The sequence below is a fragment of the Toxorhynchites rutilus genome, chromosome 3 (assembly GCF_029784135.1).
Source record: "Toxorhynchites rutilus septentrionalis strain SRP chromosome 3, ASM2978413v1, whole genome shotgun sequence".
NCBI lineage: Eukaryota > Metazoa > Arthropoda > Insecta > Diptera > Culicidae > Toxorhynchites > Toxorhynchites rutilus.
This window is the reverse complement of record NC_073746.1, coordinates 288,195,227-288,220,041: the sequence shown is the minus strand read 5'-3', so window position 1 is coordinate 288,220,041 and position 24,815 is coordinate 288,195,227. Positions and strand designations below refer to the sequence as shown.

The 24,815-nt window shown below is 38.6% G+C and overlaps 1 protein-coding gene across 2 annotated transcripts in view; it reads right to left on the bottom strand.

Moving 5' to 3' along the window:
* Nucleotides 1-2,642: 2,642 nt before the first annotated feature.
* The window catches only part of LOC129775572 (septin-1), a 34,483-nt gene continuing 12,310 nt past the window's right edge, over nt 2,643-24,815 (bottom strand). The window contains exons 2-7 of one of the 2 annotated variants that reach the window (XM_055780453.1): nt 15,835-16,026; nt 15,629-15,748; nt 15,408-15,567; nt 4,666-5,117; nt 4,240-4,605; nt 2,643-4,173 (exon numbers count right to left, since the gene is read on the bottom strand). In XM_055780453.1, coding sequence (XP_055636428.1) covers nt 3,936-4,173; nt 4,240-4,605; nt 4,666-5,021 — 960 coding nt within the window. In that variant the 5' untranslated portion in view covers nt 5,022-5,117; nt 15,408-15,567; nt 15,629-15,748; nt 15,835-16,026 and the 3' untranslated portion in view covers nt 2,643-3,935. The remainder of the gene's footprint in view (nt 4,174-4,239; nt 4,606-4,665; nt 5,118-15,407; nt 15,568-15,628; nt 15,749-15,834; nt 16,027-24,815) is intronic. The other variant, XM_055780452.1, reaches the window with a different exon arrangement.

The window sequence follows — 24,815 nt, the reverse complement described above, 5'->3', positions numbered from 1 at the left end:
ATTCAAACTACTTGCAATTCGTCACAAGCACTGTGAAAATTGATGATAAATAGAATTAAATGATACATACAATACCAACCCCCTTAATCCAAGCGGCGAGCGACGTGAGATAGTAAAGTACCTTACTTTTCAACATCTTTCTGATACCCGAGTCGCTGACATATGAGGACACGACTTCAAATCTCACCTAGTGACGAACTATAGTCACGCCATTCGCCTACGGGAATGTAGTGACTTGAGCCTTGAGAATGTAGACACCTCATTCGCCGCGCGGAATAAAGGGGCAGGAGTGTCGTGTTTTCATTAGACGTGGAATACAAATTTCATATTTCTATTCAAACATCAAATGCATTTTGTTTTGTTCCTCAGCATGAAAACCACAAAAAATTTAAAGTCCAGACATTTTCATTTTGTGGCGTCATTGAGTCGTTTTATTAAGCATTACTGTAAATTCAGCTACTGATAACCAGGGATGCCAACCTTCCTGATTTTTCAGGATTTCCCAGACTTTTTAGCACGCTCCCTGATATCCTGACGAACACTCAATTTATCCAGATTTTTCTGAAATGATCCTTATTTTTCCTGATTTTTATACTCTTTACATTATTCGTAATAAATATACTGGTTTTCATGCCAAATCTTTCTGACATGATAGTTCTCCGGTTCACACTTGTATATATCTTACATTAAGTTAAAATCTCTAGACGCAAAGCTGTACTTCACTATTTTTATCTCTACCCTCAATTAAACAATTGTGGATTTTCGAAAGTGTGCTAGAAAATTTTAAGAAGCCAGATTGTCTGACGAATTTATGAAATTAGAAGATTAAGTTTGAGGAACAACATGACTTTATTGAGGATAATGTGTATGTAGATGTATCCCAAGTGTTATTAATGTAGGAATACGTTTCAGAGTGTAAAATTATTCAAGAGAAACTTTTTGAATCCACAGTCAATATAAAATGATTTTATATGCAATGTGTTCGTCTGATTCAAAGTATAATCAACTTTAATGATGGGACTATGGAAATATATCTATAACCGTATTATAAATATCATAAAAATTAGGAAAAATTCAACAAGTCTTCCACTGCTGATATGCTTTCTTCATTTGTTGAGGAAAGATTCATCCCAAAGCATGGACGATAAATTCAGTGAAAATTTGAATATTGATTTCTCTGCAATTGACTATAGTGATGCTGTAGGTTTTTTCGAAAAAAATATAAACGATCAAAAGGTCAGGCGAAACACAAGCATTTCCGCTTATGCGAAGATTTATACCATGCTTATTAATTCTTCAACATATTCGGTCTTCGCCCGAAGAAAGATTTTCCTGATTTTTTTAAAATTATAGTTGGCAACCCTGCAGATAACTGTCCATAAGCTGACATAAGTTTAAGCTGACAACGATTCCATAAAAGCCAGTCGTGTCATTTAGACGAAGCCGATTCTTGATTTTGGCGCCTGTTCTTAAGAATAACCTTTCGCCTGGAATTGATGTCAACATCTAGTTCAATGATCCTTTGAGCCACTGGTGACAGTAAATCCCCTCAGTTGCTGCCACTAATTTAATTCTGTCTCGGTTAGCATTTGTACAGAATTAAGTTGTAGAAGAAGCGATTCAAATGTTGACATTATGTTTAAAAAACGTGTTAGATGTGTATATATATCTATTTTCTCGATTTTTTCGAGACTAAAAATCGGAAATAGGAATGGAAAAGATCGATCTTCGAAAAATAGATCCGAGATCGCCCAATCCTAGTGAAGACGCAAAACAAGGAAGAACAAGCGATATTCATTGCTTCGCATCTAGAACGGTACTGAAAGTTTCCCTCATCGACTTCCAATATTTATGCTCCAGGAAATTATTCCCCTTCGTTATTCTTCTTCTTCTTTTCTTTGTTCACGGTGACTTTAAATCATTCCCCACCGTTGATCGCCGAGAAGTTGCTCGTTATTGACGACATGGGTTGGGAAGCTCAACAAAAGAGCAGAATAAATGTATGAGAAAATGGAAATGTTTCTAATTTTCACAATGTAAACCGGTTACACATCAGGGGGTTGTAATATATAGCATAACAAACAAATCGTAGGGAATTTCAGATTCGTTTGATATATAAATCGTCAAAATTCGTTCACGGCAAAAATAGTTATTAACTTTAACTTAATTTCATAAAATCGTGACATGTGGTTGAGATTAACGCAAAAATCTCATAAATCCATTATGAAATGACTGAGTAATAAGCATTTGAAATTGGACAATTTTCACGATGTGCTCCATTTTCGATTATCAATTTGTATACCAATATGTTTCCGAAAGACGAAATCCTACGACAAAAGGCGACCGATCGATTAACATTTCTGTTGGGACGGTTTTATTAATAAGGATTTTTATGTACATTTTTGAAAACAAACAAGAGAACCAGAGAATGTGCAGTTTATCCTGTTAATGTTAATGTAATAAAATCTGTGTTTTCATCAGGCACAAGTTGCGGAACACTAAAAATCCGGATTTTCGACCTCAACCCCCCCCCCTCGCCACCTCGAGTTCAATCATTCGCTTTAGAGTCACAAGCAATATCAATGCATATTGCACTCACAGGAATTCTTCAAAACGGTCCGCCTAAATCACCGTCAGTCTGATTATGGATTATGATCCCGTTGAGATTTATTTCGTTGAATAGTAAAAATAGTTACAGTAAGAAAAAATATATACTGTTTTCATGATTCGAATTTCAATTAATTCTCTCTCTAACGCTATCTTGGTTACTTTTACACTCAATAATAATTCCTTGGCGTTCCCGTTCGCCATCGAAGTCAGACACTTAACGTGAAGCATGCCGAAGCGCTGTGATGCACACAATACACTCCGCGTGTGTCACATTTCAAACGGGCTCTCTGCTTCACCGGAGAAGAATCGTTTCCACTACTAGTTTTCTTTAAGTATCACTAACAATTTATGATAACGCTTGTCTGCCTTAACACTAACCGTGTGTATATATGCTCGTTTTGTTTTGTGTATGTATCGCAAACAAAAAACGCATTTTATCAAGTCTCTCTAAAATACCGCTATGATATTCACGTCCTATTATCGATAATAAAAAAAAAGCTATCCAAAAATAAAATGTTTTCCTTGCTTTATTATTGCTCTGCTCAGATGGAACAAACTAGAATATGACAGACTATACATCTACACTAGTGAAGAATTGTATGAAATAGAACGAATTGAATTGAATTGTATGCTGTGGTTTCCTACATTAAACTCTGTCCTGCTGTCTATTGACTGCCACTTATCGGCAAATGAGGAGATTCGATTCAATCTCTACTCTGGAACACACCATGAAACGCCGGGATCAACAAAAACACGATGGTACTCTAGCTTGAACAAGTGATGGTTTCAAGCCGTTACCGAACCTAGCTACTTGAATAGTAGTGTACAGTGGTGTCGTTGATAGTATTAATTCGTGAGTTGTTACGCTGTTTTGTTTTGTACTTGTTGTTATAAAGTTCAAGTTTTCTCTGGATAAAACATGATCCGTTGATGTGCACATTCAAAGAACGGAAATTTGATTTAGCATAGGTTTATATATGAACGATGAGCGATATTCTTTTTCGTTTGTTTGTTTGTCTGTTTTTTCATTGTCATTCTCTCTTTTTCGTGTATTTAGGTTGCAAATATGACAACATCAATTGCAAAAATGTTAACCTATATCTCTACTTCCTTTATTCTTTTGCTTGTGCTCTTGTGGTAAAGGGATGGCGTTTCTGTGTTTTCTGATTTTTTGTATGTTTAATATGGTAGTGATCCGTTTCTACGTGGTAAAAATCACAACTGATCCAACTAGCCAAATCACTAAACGCAATTCGCCCGGGAAGGATTGAGATGATCTAGATTAAAATTTCCCGAATCCATTGTCACTTTGCACGTTGTAACCTTTATTTTTGTGCCTGTATTTTGGCCTGCATCTGGGCAAGTTTTTCCTGCATGCGACGGATTTCCTCTTCCTTCTCGCGCAGGATTCGATCCTTGTCGGCGTGCAATTCGCCCGCGCCGTTTTCGTCTTTGATGGTAGGATTATTGGTGTTCTTGCGCACCGACTTGGCCAACCGCTCGGAGCGATAGTTTTCATAGTGAACCTCCTGCGTAACCTCTTGCAGATCCTGCATGTGAGTGCTGTTGTGGGTATGATATTACAGTGAAATCTTTCGTCCAAAAATACACAGAAGGAACTATACTCACATTAGCATTGTTCTAAGCTTAATGAAATCGCAATGCTCTGGATTCTCGACTTCCACAACGCCCCATGGATACAGTCGGCCCCGTACCTTCCGCCCTTTAACCTCAAGCAGAGTGGTTGATCCACAAACGGCGAACGGCACGGCCTCCTTCAACTGCCGCACCTGTTCCTTGTAGTCCTCGTCCTCGTCGCTATCACAATCTGGCAGTGGATAAATTTTGATCCCATTGTCTTCGATTTCCTGCAGTATACGACACTTGAGGCGCTGGATTTCCTTTTTGGTCAGCACGTCCGCTTTCGCTATCACCGGCACAATGTTCACCTTGCAGTGGAGTTTTTTCATAAACTCAATATCGAGGGGTTTCAAGCTAGAAAGAAAAAAAATGTAAAATTGGAAAGCTAGATCATTGCAGTACGCCGATCCTTACCCATGCCCAAACGGTGATATGAAGTAGAAACAGCAGTGTATCCTGTTATCGACTATATTCCTTCGGTTGAGACCGCTCTCATCCCGCAAGAAACGTTCGTACTGCTCGTCGATGTACTCCAAAATGGCACTGAAACTGTCGCTGTTATCGATCGCGTCACCGAACCCAGGTGTGTCAACGACAGTCAATCGGAGCTTGACTCCGCGTTCCTCAATCTCCACCGTCGATGCATCGAGCTTCACTGTCTGGTGTTGTTTCTCCACTGCATCCGGAACTACCCGCTCGGGGTAAAGATCGCTCAGGAACAGGCTATTAACGAGGGTAGATTTGCCCAAACCCGATTCACCGACTACCATCAGGGTAAACTCGAATCCCTTCTTCACCGACTTACGATGTACCTGATTGGGCAGGTTCGCGAAGCCGACATAACCGGACGTTTCCACATTGGAGAACTACGAGAAACAAAACAATCGTTAACATTTGAAAATTTGTTTTTACGGAAAGTACATCTACCGCTGTTTGACAAAATTGTTTAATATCTCTCATAGTATCAATTAGTTTAAACTTCGAATAAAACAACTTATTATTTCACTAATCGTTATTCGACTGTTGACTCGAAGAATCAATAAACGATACTACCAGCTTACGTGTTTCGATAGACAATTAATTAAACATTATTCCACGGAATCATTGGACTGTATATGGACTGAAGCCATCCGGGGATATAAACGATACTTTCATCGGTTTGTCAGACATACGCGGCTCGATTGATTTACCTAAACGCGATCGATTGCCGCGAAAGCCGAAATTGCAGCACCTGTGCGTGAACCACGGAACATAATTTCTCTTCGCTATGCACTTTCAATGAATACAAACATTATGCAAACCAATTATGGAGATTCGCATGGATGAGCAAAACAAACGCTCGATCGAGAAATAGTGACGAAAATGAAGAGGTGGTGGGTGCAAAGATTTTAATTTCTTCTAAGTAACAAAAGAAGAAAAAATGAGTTAATAGTAGCAACCAATCAAGGATTTCTTAACCTACTGATAATAGTATGTAGTCAGAGTGGACCAAGTGCATAGGACCATAGCGACTAGAGAAAAGTCACGGTTTTCTGCCAACCAGAAAATGGAAAGAATTTCAAATGAAAATTCTTCCTTTCGTCCTTCAATGAACACGGAAGAGTAACTCATATTGAAACACAATATATTTGCTTTTCAGACAATTCAAAGTTATTTAAAAACTGATCGAATACATGATTATATCTTGTCCAGACAGAGTGGACCAAGTGCCAGAAAGTGATAGTGAGAAAGTTGTAATTACTTAGTTGTAACTCTGTAACTGTTCATGATCGATTGCAAATCCAATCGTGGTCTTTCAATGATCGCAAGCTGTCTTCAGAAAACATACGCTGCGCTGCACTTGAGTTTGGTTTTCATCAGCGCTCGTTCATATCAAACACGTATTCACTTTTGGTACAATGTGTACCGAATTCATAAACACGAGAGCGCCGAATGAACACGCAGAATTCAGATACTAAGCATCGCTTCTCACTTCTGAGATGCGCGCCTCATTTTATCGCACACAAACACATCAAATTCTAGTGTCCATTTTGTCTTCGCTCGTTCTAAGCAAAGAATAAAAACAACAGCGCTGCATCTATGCCAACCGTATGCGCTTGTGTGAAGAAAAATAACTCAACAGAGAAATCAAACCAGATTCAAGCGCGGTGTAAAACAGGTATAGTGCAAAAATGGTGCTGATCGCCAGAGCACATGTGTATGCAAGGAGGGAGAGCTCACTCAGAAAGCTCACAAGAAACTTGTTACACGTTTTTCATGCATATTTTTTCGTTTATTGAAAATTAAAGAAGAATTGAATTTTTGATTCATCCCCTTAAAGTCAGAAAATACCTTTATCACATGAAAAAAATATTTTTTCCCGGAATCTCTCAAAATGTGATAGATGATCATATTTGATGAAAAAAATCGTTCTACGCATACGTTCGAATTTCAACAATGGCAGAGTTTTTATTTTTATCTCCCTTTGTTTATTTTAGGCTCATTAGCATTTAAGCTGTAACAGAGCCGAATTTTAATCGTGTACATGTCACATGTCTATCATATCCATTTTTTTGGCGTTAGAGTATTCCCTTATATACCATTGCATATGGTACACATTTACACAGTAGCCATTTAGGCGTAAGAGTTTTCTATCTGTTCTTCCATTATCCATTTAGACCGGGCAGCGGAGACAGTTGATTTATCATTGTTGAGTTATTTATAGAACAGCAGTCCGATGTGTCTTGCAGAGCAGAGCAGTTGTATGGATGAACCGGTCTTATTTCGACCGTGGATCCATCTCCATCGCTCTGATGATTGTTGCGTGGGCGTAGTTTTTCTGTAACAACACAAAGATGGTCAATGAGGGCCCTGAGTTTTGAACTCACGATCGATCGCTTACTGAGCGAACGCACAACCAATGTGGCTACGGAGACCCCCCAATGGCAAAGTTATAGAACTTTTTTTTTGTTTCGGACTCTGTTACTTCAAACTGGTCCTACACTAAAAATTATAGGAGGTTGTGCCCAAGATACGACCGCATTGTTGACGTAGAACTATGCTGTTATTTTGTATAAGTCGCTTGTTTATACCTTCGGATATTATTCTATAATGCTGTGAAATTTTAGAAAAAACTGCTTAGTAATCAACAACAATGACAACACTTGCGAGTATCAAATATCATGCTATATGTTATTTAGTATTGCCTCAAAGGAATCGCAGCTCTAGGCATCGTTCGAGACCAGCGCCGCTGTCATCCTTAGTGGAGACTGTCATGCTACTGTCAAGCGAAACCAAATCACATACAAAATTCCAGAACGACATTTACTTCCTTGGTGACTCAATAAATGAAATGAACTTTTTCTGTTAACCACAATAACCTCGAAAAGAGAAGCATTGCTTCATTGTGATTGAGATTAGCGCAATTAATCCTAGTTGAAGGCAGTTTTGCGACTGGCACGCGAACCCAAATAACTTATAACATTTTAGTAAGACATTCAAAATACTTGGTATTTTCCAAATAATTTTTTGGCGCACAACCTTAACGCCTGATTCGTCATAACGTCAGTTTAATGCATTGATGCATTCTCAAAGGCATCAATGAAGCCCTTATGATGACGGAAAACAAGCAATGTTTACTGCTTGAAAAAAGACTGAATTATGCCACACAGCTTGTACTCTGCTGTAACACCCATCGATGCTAAATCGCTGATGAGTATGTCAAGAGCGACCGCCTTAACCACCAGCGGGGGGAGCTTGATTTTGATTGTTGCCTGGGTAACGGCGTTTACATTTTCGACCGACGCACCGAAATCGCCTACTTCGCTGTTGTTCGATGCAGTGTCACACTCGCGAAGGTTCGGTTCAGTGCGAGCGCTTTTCACTGCACCAACATCGCGTGCATCATTAGATGACGCTTGCCTCGAAATTTTATTGCCCCTGGCAATGCGTTCGTTTTTTGCAGGGCTCGAGCCTGCCTTCCTCTTCTTCTTGCTCATCGTACACTACGCGAAGCGTCCAATTTATGACGCGGAAAGAAGAACACACGATACGAATAACGCGAAAAACGATCAGAAAAATCAAACGACGATTTCCAAGTTGGATTACCACTGGTGGGGTCCAATCTTAGATCGAAGCGCAGCGAAAGCAAAGTGAACTGGATTACTCAACAGTCCGATGCCGAATGAAAGCTTGCCTCAGCGAGATCCACTGTTTATACTCTGGGCAAGTATTCCCCTTCATTCTTCTTCTTTTCCTTTGTCCACGGAGACTTCAAATCCTACGATTTCCCCTTCGTTGGTCGTCGATAAGTTGCTCGTTATTGACAGCTCTGTTCGGGAAAGCACACAAATGAACAGAACAAATGTATGGGAAAATGGAAACGCTTAGAGATTTCATGAATTTTAACCATTTACAAACCAGGGGATTCTAAGGTATAGCATATTAAACAAATCTTAGGGAATTTCCGATTCGTTTAGTATGTAAATCGCCAAAATCCGTTCACGGCAAAAATAGTTATTAACGTTAACTTTATTTCATTCCCTGAAGAAAATATGTCACCCTTCTAAACTCGAGTAGACCGCGAGTAATCGGTTTCCTATATTATTAACATTAGAATTAAGGAAAAATGTATATATACTAGTAACAATACAGTAAGGAGTTCGGCTCCTTTAAACCTATGTAACTGAGCCTGTAAAAATAAACGATTTAAATAAAAAAAAACTTTATTTCATAAAAACGTGACCTGTTTTCTTATTTGGCACCCTTAATGAAAGACGTAGTTCTACGTCAAAAGTACGCTGCGTGAACCAATTCTGTTGCCTTCATTTGAAAGATGAGAAAATTTATTGATTTAAATAATTTTTTGAAAGTGAAAATTTCAAAGTTAGTAATTTTTAATGTGTAATTATTAATTTTATCCCAAAAATTCATATTGAACTTGAAAGTTTCTATCAATCAAATTGAAGTTCTCAAACCACTCTACAATTTGTTCTTCGACACCCAACTTCTATCTCTCTTAATTTAACTGCAATATTGATGTAAATAATTCCTGGTGAAAATTCAAGCGAAATCTTCAAAATTCACGATTTTTAACCCACCATACATAAAATAGCCACTTAAATTCCACATTAACGTGAAAAATTAAAAAAAAAAATTTTTCAAGCTGTATATAATCGAGTCCAAAATTGTATATAATCGAGTCTGTATATAATCGAATCTGTATATAATCGAGTCTATATATAATCGAGTCCGACCTGTACTCTTTTTCAAAATCCCGCTAGCCCGCTTGCCGTTGAAAAACATTGAAATTGTACTTGAAAATGCATACTAATCGATCATTTTTGGTAAGTAAAACACTGTTGCAAGCTATTAAAGCAAGTTATTAAAGTCAGTTTAAAATCCGCGTCGACTGCGTAGTAAATAAATGATAATACGATTTCATCATCAAATTGTTCAGTCAGAGTGGTCAGAGTGAATATAACCAGTCGTAAAACCCTCTTGATTGACCTTAAAGAGGTTTTTTGTATTAATATAATTACACACTCTTGTTAAGGTTAGCTAAGAGCTGAAGAAACACAATGGGGGAGAATGATTTAAAGTAGTGATGAAACGGATAGTAGTTTGGTCGGATACCGGATGACGGATGTTCGGCAAGCTTTGAGCCGGATGTCCGGCTCTTTATTTGCGAATACGAAACTGAGAGAAACTGCATATGTGCATGAAGCAAATAAAGGATTACATTTTAAGAAGGAATGAACACATTTTACATAAAAATAATAGACGATGATTATGTTCTCTTTTTAGATCAATATCCTTCAATAGAGGATGAAGGTTTTCTACAAAAAATTTTCAATCGATTTTTTTCTGATAAGTATTTTTTAACACACAATCCACAAAAATTTCGTCATTGTAGATTTTTGTGGATTTGGACTACGAATTTAAATATGCAAATAATATCAATCAATGATTTACATTCAAGAGTATAAAACTAAGAACTGTCTTCAGAGATGATAATCTGAGAGATGATACACTTACTTCAACACAAATCAAAAAGAAGTAACAAAATAACAAATTTCGGCCTTTCCTGTATGTAATTTCGGACGTTGCTGAATGAAAAAGTTTTTGGGCAAAGATGAGACTGCTCATAGAACACCGAACTTACCTCACATGAAAGCATCTTTAAGCGCTGGATTAGAAAGTCATTCCAACTACTTGGGAGAGGATCCGAAATATCCAATTACAAACTTTTTGGATTCCAGGTTCATGTCAGACTATTTAAAAGTTCTTGAAAAGGAAACAGCCAGGCAGAAAATCTTATTGTAACAGTTCATCGCCGTCTTCAATATCTTCTAAAAGAAATGAAATCAAACCACCTTTTTTGATTGTTTCATAATAGTCAGCGTCGCGTTCAGTAATAAAATCCCATTGCTAACGAAATCGGCTGGTATGTCAAAACATTTCGAATCGATCGCAATCACGATCCATCTATTTGGTGATCTTTAAACTTCGAGCAGTATCCCAACTGGCAAGGTTTGTTAGAATTTATCTTTCAACTTCTTGCAGTACTGTTTACAGCGAAAGACTGTTCTCTGATGCTGGACTGGTGTACGAAGCAAAGTATAATCGGTTGTCACTATCAACCGCATAATTGATGATCTATCCATCATAATTTACCAATGGTTAACTTTGAGTACTGTTAATAAATTAATAATACAAGTAATCTAAATATATAAAAATGGATTTCTGTCTGTCTGTCTGTCTGATTCTTATGGACTCGGAAACTACTGAACCGATCAACACGAAAATTAGTATGTAGTTGTTGTTGTTGTAGTATGTAGTTGTTGAATTTCTAATAATATTTTTTGATTAATTCATTTAATTAAATGATTCCATGGCGGTACAAGATGAATGCTCTGGGAAACCCAATTTTTCTGAGCTTCCAAGTGTTTTTTGCGCTTCCTTCATTGCTGATAATCAAAATAAAATACCTTTGATGTTTGAATACAAATGTGCAATCTTTATTCCATGTTTAAGGGGGGACCCCTGTCTGGAAGGTCGAAAAATGATGAATCTTCGTGATTTTTTTTCGGATGTTAGGAATAAAGTGAAGTGTTCGGGTATTTTGGTTATTGTTGAAGGTATATTTGAAGATGTTTTTTCCATTTTTTGAGTGCACGAATAATGATTATTACGCTGTTTAGAGCTGGATGCGTAGATGTTGTCTGAAAAAGATACCTTACTGGTGGTATCGGTTCTGAAGAAACGGGGGGTCGTAGAACGAATTCCAATGAATATTTTGAATCCTTAGGACAATACCTAAAGTGTTACATAGAGGTTTTTTAAAATTCGAAAAATTTCCAAAATGGCGGCCATTTTTGTTAAAAATACGTCATTTTTCATAAAAAATCGCTGTTTAAAAATTCATAAAAAATCGAAAAAATGAAATATCAAAAAACGGCTATGTAGCACTTTAGATAATTCATTTCTACATTTTTAGATGCCAATTTCAGCCAAATCGGTCGAGTAGATCCTGAGATATCGATACCACCAGTTGAAAAAACATGGTTTCGAGAAAAACGCGTTTAAAGTTTTTTTCAAGTTTTCGGTCAGCAATGCGTTGCAATAAATGAAGTAGATTATATTGAAATGAGTTTCTTTTTTTCTTTAAGTAGCTGAATACCTGTCCGTTACAAATTTATGAAAAAAAACAAAATGGCGGATGCAAAATGGCGAATGAAAAATGGCGGATCAGAAACGGAAAACATATGTTTGAGGAATATTAATGTATTTGTAACACAAAATAATACACTTTTAGAAATGATCAACTTTTAGTTAGCTATTCCGGCTCCATACACTTCGCCTTCGGCCTCCAGGAAGCTGTCCGCAGCACTTTTTCTGGCCGCAGCAATCATTTGTCGAGCAATCTTACTGCTCTCGTATTTCTTCACTTCTGCCTTGGAAATTCTTTTTTTGTTCAGTTGCAAATATAACGCATGGCAGCTCGGTCCAATCAGCATTCCCATTAATTTCATCATTTTCAAAACAGAAATATGACGGCGCCAGTGGTTGTATGGTTAGCGTAACAGCCTCACAATCCGATCGGCCTGGGTTCAATCCCAGCTGGCGTCGTTGGGATTTTCTGAGGCGAAAAATCTCTGGTTACGTCTTCCTTCGGAGCGGAAGTAAAAGAAGTTGGCCCGGCTCATGAGTTGTTGAGTCTGATAGGTAGGAACAGGTGGAGTCGCCTCCCTGATGTCGGTGATTGGCACTAAAGTGGCGGAAATAGGCCGACGAAAAATAAGCGAAGATAAAAAAAAAAAAAAACAGAAATATAGCCATCGTTAAACAAACTAACTGCTGTATAACTAGCGAAGTCAACAGTGTGTTTGCCACTATGCTTGGATTTTGGAGCGATTGACCAAATAACTGAATTGAGGCTTTCATTATTGTTCTGCGTAAACCCCCCTTCGCATCGTTGCAATAAATTGTCTGCCGAAAGGTCCTCATAGACTGGTCGAATTGCGTCCTGCACATCTTTCGGCAAAGGTTCGTGGTGATCATAATCCTTCAATGTGTTCAATTCGTTTGCTTTCAGATATGAGCACCAGGCACTATCACATAAGTCATGTTGTGGATGCCTGTTGTTCGAAACTTTGTGAAGAAATGTCGCCCAAATCGCCTTCTTCATCTCCTCTTTACTGTCAGAATTGCGTCGAATTGCTAGACCGTAGTAAACTGTCAATTCATTGATTAGTTTATCGGTCAGCTTTCCTCTTCCTCCCAGGCCTTTGTTGTTCTTTTTAACACTTCGCAGTCGAGTTCCCATTCGCTTCTGTACATGTCCTATGCATTCCTTCTTTACAATGTTGACGCCTTTATACGGATTGCTGTCGACAATTCCCTTGTAAGTCTTGCTGTCACCATCACCAACGTAATTAGTATATAGAACGGAGTACTTTTCCTCGGAGCGCAGAAACATCTCCCGAATCGCGTCAACTTCCATTCTTCCAGCTGATCCCTCGTGGTTGTTGCTGCAGTGGTTCGCGTGATCTTCTAACCACGAATCGTATTCCGGGCTTCCCATCAATTTCTTCCAGGTCTCGCATTCTTTACAGTACGATGATTTTACATTTATATCAACCACTTTTCCACTGTTATACCCAATCAAGGACGACACTCCAAATAGTGAAGAATACCCACGTTTCTTCCAAGTGCCGTCTCCAGAAACCGTGATGTCTCTGCTTCCTCCACTCATTTTTGTATTTTGCATTTTCCATAGAACTTTCACCGATAACTTCTGCTGCTTTGAAAATGTAGGAACTGATATTGTCGTACGTGCTCTCCGCGACTTGCTTTGGGAGATCCATTAGTCCACAAAACTTTTCCAGCGCAGCATAGCCAAGTCCCAGTAACTTAAATACGAAGGTGATTCGGCGGTTGATTTCATATGCTTTTCCACGGATTAAAGGACTCGAAAAAACATATGTTGGTTTACAAGACGGACAGTTGATCACCAGTTTAAATCCAAGTCCGCGGCAACTTTCCTCGGAAAATGTTACATTTCCATCACATTTTTTACATTTCGTAACTTTCGAAACGACAGAAAAAACTGTCAAAAAATTGATTATGCGATACCCGAAAGAATCATTCACAGCAATGTCAGACAACTTTGGTGCTTTTAGCTTCTTCGCCGATCGACTTGTATTCTCGATTCTTCCTCCATATCTGTTTATTGGATAATTTTTTCGGTTTAAGGATACACGGTGTGGTCTCGCAATTCTTGAGCCTTTCGTATCGCGATACACACTTTTCGGACTCATGTTTAGGCAAAATTTGTAAAACTGTCTATTTTTATACCTGTCAAACACAAGCGAGTGAACAACTGAACAACAACAAACAGCATAACCAACACCAATTTAGAAAGCTCCCTACACAAATACAAATACAATTCCAACAAAATAAATATATGTATGTACAGAAAAAACTAAAATTACCATCTTTCACTAATCGGCAAAACAGCTGATACTTCACCCTTCTACATCCTCCATTATTTATAACTGTGTATGTGTGTTTCTGTATGTGTATGTGTATGTGTATAAGTCTGCATGTGTATGTGTATGTGTGTATTTGTATGTGTGTATGTTTGTGTATGTGTGCGTATGTATGTATGTGTTCGAGAGAGTATGAGAGCAACCAAAAAGCTAGCAAAACGGCTACTGCTACTTTTCTTGAGGTCACCTCATACTTTTGGCTGTAATTTTCCAACGAAATCAAATATCGAAAAATCCTTTTTAGGACAACATTTCTGAGGGCATAAGCTTCCCAAAAATGCAAAAAAAGAAAATTCGATTTTTTCGATTTTCCAGACCGGGGTCCCCCCTTAAACAAAGAACAACACTTGGAAAAAAAAGGAAAAAAAGCATTCGATTTTTCAAAGATCGATTCAACAAAGATCGATCTTCTGGTACCGATTTTATCAGTGAATCGATCCCTTCGTCGTTTAGAAAATCGATCCGTCGAGATCAATTTTTTTCTGAAGATCACAACTTAATCACAACCATCCTCCTTAGGAGTTTTGGATCCTCTGCTCTGGTTCTCAATAGTGAATCAGATTGATGGAGTGATAAATTGAGCGAAGCCTTTTTTCGCTTCATATGTGTTGGTGAAAACCTTGAAGCTATCGAATTGTTTGCGATCTGGAGGAAGACCCGGGAATGTGTGTGTGTAGTGTTCTTTCCATCATAGCAGTTATATCAAGTCAAATAAAGGTGTGCTTGTGTGTTTTTTAATAGTTCTTCAAAACCCTCCGCTCTCTCAAGTTTCGCTCTCGTGAGAACCGTCATGTGCAAATGACGGAAGTGTACTTCAATCATTGTGAACTGTGAGAATATTAATCCGAAAAGTAAAGCGGAGGATTATTATCTCTCTCTTGGAAATGTGGAAGTTTCTTTTGTTCTTCCGATTTCTTCCTGCACTCAAGTTATTTGAATGCAGTGCAGCCAATTTTACAAGTGGTCAAGATGAAGTGCATATGATAAGTGTGCAAGTAAAATGTTTCAAGTCTAATCGACTCATGTCGCAAGAGGAAGAACCAAAACAATAAAAATGAAATACAAGGTGTTACGCAGAGATTTTATAGTTGAAATTTTATATTTCAGACTCAGTTCATAAGTTACCTTCTTGGGTTTCCAAAAATTACTCTCAGCCTGTTATGCGCGATGCATAACAGCATAAATCGTCAGTCCGATTGATTTTAGAGGAGTTATGTCGGTTACCTTCTCAGGTTTCCAAAAAAAAAAATCTCCGCCGTTGCGATTGGAATTGAGATGGCGCACCCTTGATGAAAAATTGAATATATTAAATGATCGATTGATTTTAGAGGAGTTATCTTGGTTACCTTCTCAGGTTTCCCACAATAAAAAGTCCGCCGACTAGCGATTAGCAAATGTGCGTCCGATAAATTGTATATATTCCATTTCAGTCCGGTTTTCCTTCTCAGGATACCTGAAGATAATCTCTGTCGCGTGTTGTGACATATAGTATTTTCAGAATTTTGTTTCTACGAATGGTCGATAGTGCCGTTTACATAATCACATCACTTACCTCAGTGAATCCTGATTTATACCTATCCCTACTAACAACTATCCCGTCCTTGATATTCGCTAGGGAACCACGCTATAGAGGCGACCCTTCTGGCCTTCGGGCGGCGAATATCATACTAACATTCCTTTCCTTCCCCTGGTAACTTTAAGGACTTGGCCGGCGTCGTTATTGACCATTTAAAGCTCGAATCACCTAAAATTGCACAACGAAAATGATTTGCTAGTCCCAAGGGTCATTCTGTGTGTTCTTTGTGCAATTTGGTCGGTTCTGGTCAATCACGGAGAGCAACTACGACTGGTTCTCAATAGTTTCAGGGTTTTTTTGGGTATGCTACTCCAAAGATCCGGCGGAGTTTTAATTTTGAACAAAAAATCTTGCATTTCAGCAATCAAGTCTTGTTATGATTTATCTTCTGTTAATGAGAACTATTATTTTTTCCAATATCCGGTATCCGGCCGGATAACAAATATTGGCCAGATAGGCCGGAGACCGGATATCCGTTTCATCTCTAACTTAAAGCTACTAAAACTACACAGCTTCAAACTTTGAGCTCCATTTACTCGAAAGGTTATGTACAAGACACATCCTTATATTCAATTGGCTCACAACTGCTGCACTGAGCAGTTCGCTATGTTTTGTGCTCAAGCGATCAATTGTGTAATTGGAATTATCGTGCTGCAATCTTTTGTTCACCAGTTCATACCGCACGTATATTGGTTTACGACCAAGTTACCGTTAACCCAATTGAGTAAGTGTAGTGATTCTATCGTTCTGTTTTTTTTTTTTAATTGTGCGTTATTCATACCGCGGAGAAGTGAAGTTCACAAAGCCAGCGGAGGAAGGACTATTATTGCTATCGCTGTGATTTTTTGTCCGTTCATCGGCACTAACAATAAGTGTGGAGATAGTGATCAACGAGTAGCAAATCATATGCACTGTGTACGCACTTAGGTATGAATAAAAAAAAAAAATTGGATTTTATAATTATAATTCACTTTATGACAGAAGTGGTGGAACTCCCGACATGGCGATTCAGAAACGAGGAGTGTCGCCAACTCGGAAAAGTCACCATGTGGACGAATGCTGTAGTGCGACTGAGCATAAGTGTCCATATTGCGGGGGAACTCCACATTCCACACTTCACATGCTATCGGCATGAGAAATTCATGAGTTGCCGGAAGAAACAGAAGCGCTAATTAAAGAAACGCTCGAAACGCATTTTAAAACACGAAACGCTCAAAACGCGCTCCTCCATTGGCCCAACAACAACAAACAATCAACACACATAGTGTCTTCGCCACGTTGCCAGTTGACGAATTGAAAGCGGACATAACTAACGAGGGCACACCGTTCATTTTCCAAGGGAATCTCCGGCGCAAAAATCTATCCACTCCCAAAACACAAAGTCCCTTCGGTGATACCCCCTGTTAACATACCTAAATTATCGAGTGCAGCGGACAAGCAAAATCAGGTTCCTCCTGACTTCCGTGGGAATAGTTCACCTTCGAACGACCCATCACTCGAGGGAACATCAAAAACCCCACTGCCCCTGTTTTACCTTCAAGTATAACTTCCCAATCGAGATTCACAAAGTTGTCTGTCAACTTTATGGATAAAATCTTCACTTTCTATAATGTGTCCAACTCCATCAGAACCATTATCACAGCAATGCTTCCAGTAGTAAAGACTTTTTTGCAGGAATTTATGCTAACATGGCCGCTCCTTGTAATAATTATCTCTCGATGTCTAATTTTAAAAAAATATATTAAAAAAGTTGACACATCCTTATTGAAAGACCCGTTATTTTATCATCAAAAATAAAAGAATCTCGGCCCCACCAGCTGCGAGAGGTCGGCTGAATGTGCACAGGAAAATAATTTGGGTTCAACATTGTAATTTTCATAAATTACTAAACGTAAATACCGTCTGCAGCTTCGTCTGCCAATTAACAAGTTGGTACAAAATACGCCTCAACTTAATCGAAACAGTACAAAATAAATATACAATTTCCTAGTGCTTATGTTGAACAGATGTTGCCAACAAGATGCTGGGTTTGTTTACATCTATCGACATTTTGTTAACATGGGAAATGTTAGACGAAGAATTATTGTAAAATTAAAACTGTCGGAGTTCTGCTCATTCGTTTTGATGCATGAAATGCAACGAATAAATAATGCTTTTTCTGATGAAAAGATTATTAACAGCATACGAAGAAGCGTGCACGCAACACCGTTGCAATTTCAAAAATGTCCCGAAACAACAACTGTTGTAGGTGGAAGTGTCGGCTAGATGTTGGTGGAAACATCGCAAGCATACGTGATTGGAATTTGGGAAAATGTTTCGCACTTTCTTTCGTCAGCGCACAAAAATGTTGACTGCCTCTCTAGGGGTAGTAGCGGTTGTGATAGACACAAGCCTGAGCCGAGGTTTCTGCGAGGCGAATTTTGTCTCTCCCTCGACTGCTTTCGTGGTGCATGTACGTGCATACGTAGCATATGGTTATAGGCGATAATGACCCAGGAAAAGCTACTCGCTTTGAAACTCAATTCCTGGGTGGGAAGCGATCGTGCTGAGAATGGTAAAAATCGAGCACATTAGGGATGCATAGTTCACAGCACCGTTACATCGGGCATGAGCTAAGAAAAACAAAATTCCAACTCGAGCACAGTTCATTCCCCTGTCCCGAAAAAACTGATACAAATTATGAATAAAATAATTATTGTCTGCGGGAACCCCGCATCCGACACGTGTGCTATCGTCTGGATTGGTTGTGCCTTCAAAATGGTCTAGTCTGCTTCCGTATACAGACGTAAACAGCAGTGGCTAAACTGTAGCGTTGTTTTGTAGTAGCTTGGTGTGGGTTGATTTGAACGTAAATAATGCAACTGCATTCGTTGGCACCCACGTTTGCCTATGAATGAATGAACTGAATGCACTACATTCAGACGAGAAAGCATCGAAAAATAACAGCACATGAAAACACACAAACAACTGATTACACGAGCCGTTGAGGGGCGCATAATATCAACAAACGAAACGCAGGAAAGAAAGGCGCTTCAGTACTGTTCGAGTTTAAGATCGCGGAACAAAGTACAATTAGCTAATTCAGCTGGAGCAATACTAAAAGTGTACCCCCACGCACATTCTATACCGAAGACGGTATCGCACAAAGCTGACAACTATATTGCACGATAATTGATAAACATTTTTGTTTTAATTTATCACGCTGTTATGTGCGGCAGGGTTCGCACGTTTTGAACTCAATTTACGCATTCACTGAGGTTTTCAAACCAACAACACTGAAAATGTATCTTCTCTGAATGCACCTGAAGAAGGTCTGTACGCTCAAGCGAGCGTGTTGGATCGATAGGAGCTTGACTACGGTGTAATGATATTACAGGAAATTTCGCTAATTAATGCAGCGGAAATTCGTAGGCGAATTGTGTGAAAAATAACCAGGAAACGCCTTGAGCGATGACAACAGATCGCGAATGGTGGGCGCCTGTGTTTCAAAAATGTATAAATAAATCAAGGATAAACGGAAAATTATACCAAATACAACGCATTCGATTGAATCCATTTGATTTGATGTATCCATTTGTTTGACAGTATTATCAATTCAGGGACTTACGTATTAACGCCACCCCAATTACAGTATATAAAGTACACCGGAGCAAGTTAAAACGGATTTGTCGAAGTTCAACTCGAAAGTTATCTAAAAAATATCACAGAATCGATAAATTTAAATTATATTACATATACATATACATATACAAGGTTCGATAAAAAAAATAAGAAGATACTCACACTGGATGTTTCGAAAAACATCAATTCTCAAATTTTCTTTTTTTTCTTAATAATTGTTTCAACTTGCATTTTTTCGAGTTCCGTAAAAATAAAATAAAGAATATTTTTACCATCCATGATATAATTATTTGGCCATCTATCTTTTAACAATAAAACTAAAATTGAACGGAGAAAAAATATTTATAACTAGAATAGTGAAGAGCTGATGAAGTGAGAGGGTTCAAAAAAAAGTTGTCCCATTGCGTACACGATTCCAGCCCTTCTGATAATCTAAAACAAAAAAATCGGACAGATTCTAAATCAGTAAAGATGCCGCTATCGCATGAATCTCGGACAAGTCAAAAATATCTTTTTTGACAGAATGGCGGCCGTTTGAAAAACAAAATGCGGTTTTAAAACGTTGTTTTACGTTTTCCGATGTTTTAAAAATAGTAGAATTCAAAAAATATCATGTTCTAAAGGTTCATGCGATAAAGAGATGTCTGCAGATTGTATCCATATAAATTCGACATGAATCGGTTCAGTAGAACTTGAGATATCGTGTACGCCAGTTTGAAAAAAATAATTTCGAGAAAAACGCGTTTGAAGTTCATTGTTATGGCCGTACTAGATAGGATACCACATCACTAAAATGGCTCTAACTCAGTAAATAATAGGATTTTTGATAAGTCCTTTCTATGGCATATTCTTAAATGCTTAAACTACAGAAGGAAAAAAAAGGATTTTTTAAAATTTCTAGACTAGAATACTGCCTTAAGTCAAATACATCTACAGTGTTTGGATTTCGATCAATATCGAATGATACACAATGTGTCATGCAAGTAACCTCTCACGAACATATAACCAAACACGAGTGGATCATTCAGATACAGTAATCGTTCGCTAACTGGTCTGCTGTTTAATTGGGCGAACGTTAACTGGTCCTTGGACCAGTCAAAAAGCAAAATTTCGTAAACAATTGACGTTCGGCATTCGAATGTAATTAGAAATGTTATGAAAATTGACATTATTTTCGTATGACAAAAACATTGATTAAACTACAGAAAAATAATTTCCTCAAATTATACTTCATACCTGTTGTCGCACTCAATGCGGAACTTCCATTGGAATCTTTTTGTTTATCCAAAATCATGAACAACGCGAATCAGACAATTCATTGAAGTTCCCCTCGATTTTATTTGACGTTTAACATGCCGGACCAGTTAAAACGTGAATGTCGAATGAATGAAAACGAATGGGGGGGGGGGTTACGAAAATGTCCACGCTTGTCCACGGTGAGGGGGAAGGGGGTTTTGATACTGTCCACGTGGACACGTTAAGTATTTTTTTAAAGTAAAACATTCAAGTTAGTAGTTAGTTAGTTTTTCATCTGACTGAACCTATTTCCTGAAATGTATATTCTGAAGGTAACGCACATGAACTAGGATCCAATTTATTCCAATCGGAGGGCCATTAAATCCGCCAGGATGAAGACACCCAATAACAAAAAGAATGTTGGATTTTTGTAGCACAGTGGAACCTCGATTATCCACGAACGGATGAACCGCGGTGCAGTTTATCCGCGGAAGTGAGTTCCATAGTAATTCTATGGACTTTCCCGAAATTGATCAGTGAGTGGTAGGCTTTTGCTATTTTGTTTTGGTTATGGCTTTTACATTAATTGACCCCTGGTGTGTACGACTTTACAGATGCATAGTTTAATGATGCATGTATTTATAAAACTTAGTTTTTTTTTTTTTATAATTCGTTTATTTGTACAGGCTCAGTTACATAGGTTTAAAGAAGCCAAACTCTCAACTATACTTTTACTATTAACATGTTTTCTTAATTCTACGGTTAATGAAATAGGAAACCGATTACTCGCGGTCGACTCGAGTTTAGAAGGGTGACACATTTTCTTTAGGAAAAGGATGGGATGTAAGGAGATTGTAACCATGTTCACACTCACACTCACACTCACTTTCACATTCATACTCACACATCACACTGAATTCTTAAACTATCCTCACATCTAATATGTATTAACAATTTAACTTATTCTAATGTTAGGGAACCGATAGCTCGCGAAGGACGAAAAGGAGGAGAAAATGGGGGGGAAAGTATGTAAGAACAATCACACTCGAAGATCGATATCTTTAAGGAAAACATATATTTGGGACATGTAATCAAGGTCTAACCGAGCCAACACATCTCTCACCGGCACATTGGGCTGCCTTCCTCGAGCTCGAAGGGAGTTTTCTAAATTCGATCTGGCGACAAAATATAGCTCGCACGACCAAACAACGTGTTCGATGTCGTGGTAACCATGGCCACAAACGCAGAGATTGCTGTCGGCAAGCTTGAAACGAAAAAGCAGCGCATCTAAAGAACAGTGATTGGACATGAGTCGGGAGAAGGTCCGAATAAAGTCCCGACTCAAGTCCAGACTTTTGAACCATGGTTTGAGGCTAACCTTAGGGATAATCGAGTGGAACCACCGGCCCAATTCATCTTCGTTCCACTTGCGTTGCCAGTTAGCGATGGTATTTTTACGAACTAAAGAATAAAATTCATTGAAGGCGATTTGACGCTGATAAATATCGCCTTCAATTGCACCTACCTTTGCTAATGAGTCAGCCCTCTCATTACCCGAAATGGAGCAATGTGAAGGGACCCAGACAAAGGTAATGACATAACAGCGTCTGGATAAAGCACTCAAAATTTCTCGTATTCTCTCAAGGAAGTACGGCGAGTGCTTTTCCGGCCTCACTGAACGGATAGCTTCGACAGAGCTAAGACTATCCGTTACAATGTAATAGTGTTCAACAGGTCGTGAGGCGACGCTGTCCAGCGCCCAGTGTATTGCTGCCAATTCAGCAATATATACTGAGCAAGGATACTGAAGACTGTGTGAGGTGCTAAAAAATACGTTGAACACTCCAAATCCTATGGACTCATTCATAGAGGACCCATCAGTAAAGTACATATTATCACAATTGACACGCCCATACTTTGCTTTGAAGATCGTAGGAGCGATCCTCGATCGAAGATAATCTGGAATTTCATGGATTTTCTCCTTCATGAACAGATCAAAATGTACAGAGGAATTGATGTAGTCAGAAAAACAAACACGGTTGGGAATATACGAAGAAGGATCAACCTGCATGGTGATGAATTCATGATATGAGCTCATGAATCCAGAATGAAAATTTAGCTCGATAAGCTGCTCAAAATTTCCGATCACCAATGGGTTCATAACCTTACACCGGATGAGGAACCGAAGAGATAATAAATTGAAGCGATCTTTTAGTGGGAGTAGGCCTGCCAAAACCTCGAGACTCATGGTATGCGTTGAGGGCATACATCCCAACGCAATACGGAGACAAAGATACTGAATTCGCTCGAGTTTAATGAGGTGTGTTTTGGCAGCTGATTGAAAACAGAAACTGCCATACTCCATCACTGAGAGAATAGTTGTTCGATACAACATTATAAGATCTTCAGGATGGGCTCCCCACCAGGTGTCGGTAATTGTACGGAGGAAGTTTATTCTTTGTTGACATTTTTTACTCAGATACCTAATATGGGCCCCCCAAGTACATTTGGAGTCGAACCAGACCCCAAGATACTTGAATGACATAGCATGAGTGATCGGTTTACCCAAAAGTTGAAGCTTTGGTTTTGCTGGTCTATGCTTCCTAGAAAAAACCACCATCTCTGTTTTCTCCGTGGAGAATTCGATCCCTAGCCCAATGGCCCAGGTTGAAAAATTGTTCAAAGTAGCTTGTAAGGGTCCTTGCAGGTCGGATTCGTTTGATCCTACGACAGACACCACTCCATCATCTGCAAGTTGTCTTAGGTTGCAATTTTGTGTAAGGCAATTGTCGATGTCGCTTACATAGAAGTTGTACAAAAGGGGGCTTAAACATGAGCCCTGAGGGAGGCCCATGTAAGAGATCCGACTCACTGCCGAATCTCCATGAGAAAAATTCAAATGTTTCTCACAAAGCAAGTTATATAACATATTATTCAATAGAGGCGGCAGACCCCGAGAGTGTAATTTGTCTGACAGGACCTCTATTGAAACTGAATCAAACGCCCCCTTTATGTCCAAGAATACTGAAGCCATTTGTTTTTTTTCGGCGTAAGCCATTTGAATTTCTGAAGAAAGCAACGCAAGACAATCATTCGTCCCCTTGCCCCTGCGGAACCCATATTGTGTATCTGAGAGTAGGCCATTCGTTTCAACCCATCGATCAAGGCGAAACAAGATCATTTTCTCCAACAATTTCAACAAGCGATGTTTCGCCACACCAGGGAGGTTTTTTAACAAGTTGAACTTAATTCAAAACTTAGTTATCATCCCGAAATATTTTTTTTTTGTGTTCGAATCTCATTTTTAGTAATTTATTACGTTATCCGCGATTTTCGTAATCCGCGGAGGCCTTGCCGCACTATTCCGCGGATAATCGGGGTTCTACTGTATTAAAAATCACGACTTCAGCTTTTGCTCTTGATGACAAAACTGTTTGGTTTTTTTTCGAGAACTCCCAAGGATTTCTGAACATTGAAAGGAACAACAATTTCTTCCATGAGTGTACGGGCCGTATCTCTGAAGATCTATTTCTTGCAATGATGGTGTTCTTCATTGATGTCTGGTAATTTTTGTAATGCGCTTCTTTTGAGTTGTCTGGAAAGTTCATGCTGCTACTGTTGATTAATTAAAAGACAAGATTAATCTTTCATGCACATGAATTAGTAGATTCGCTACAGATGTCGAAAATCACAAATCACAGAAACGAAACATCACGAAAAACATGCATGCAACATGCAAACATGCAACACTGCGTGGACTACATATTAACCCATATTACGGAACCCGATCGGATTTGACATATCGCAATCCGAATGAAATAAACTTTTGCATTCCGCATTTCAAGGTTGCAACATTTGTACAATCCGATAGGATCTAACTCGATCAGATTAAGGGGGATAGAGACCGAATTTCGGACGTTTCTTCGAGATCCGAAAAAGTAAAACAAAGAATATTTTTACCATCCATTATATCACTATTCGTTTATCTATCTTTCAACAATAAAACGAAAATTGAACGAAAAAAAATATATCCATAATTAGAAGCTGATCAAGTGAGGGGGTTCAAAAAAAAGTTGTGCCATGGCGTACAAGATTCCAGC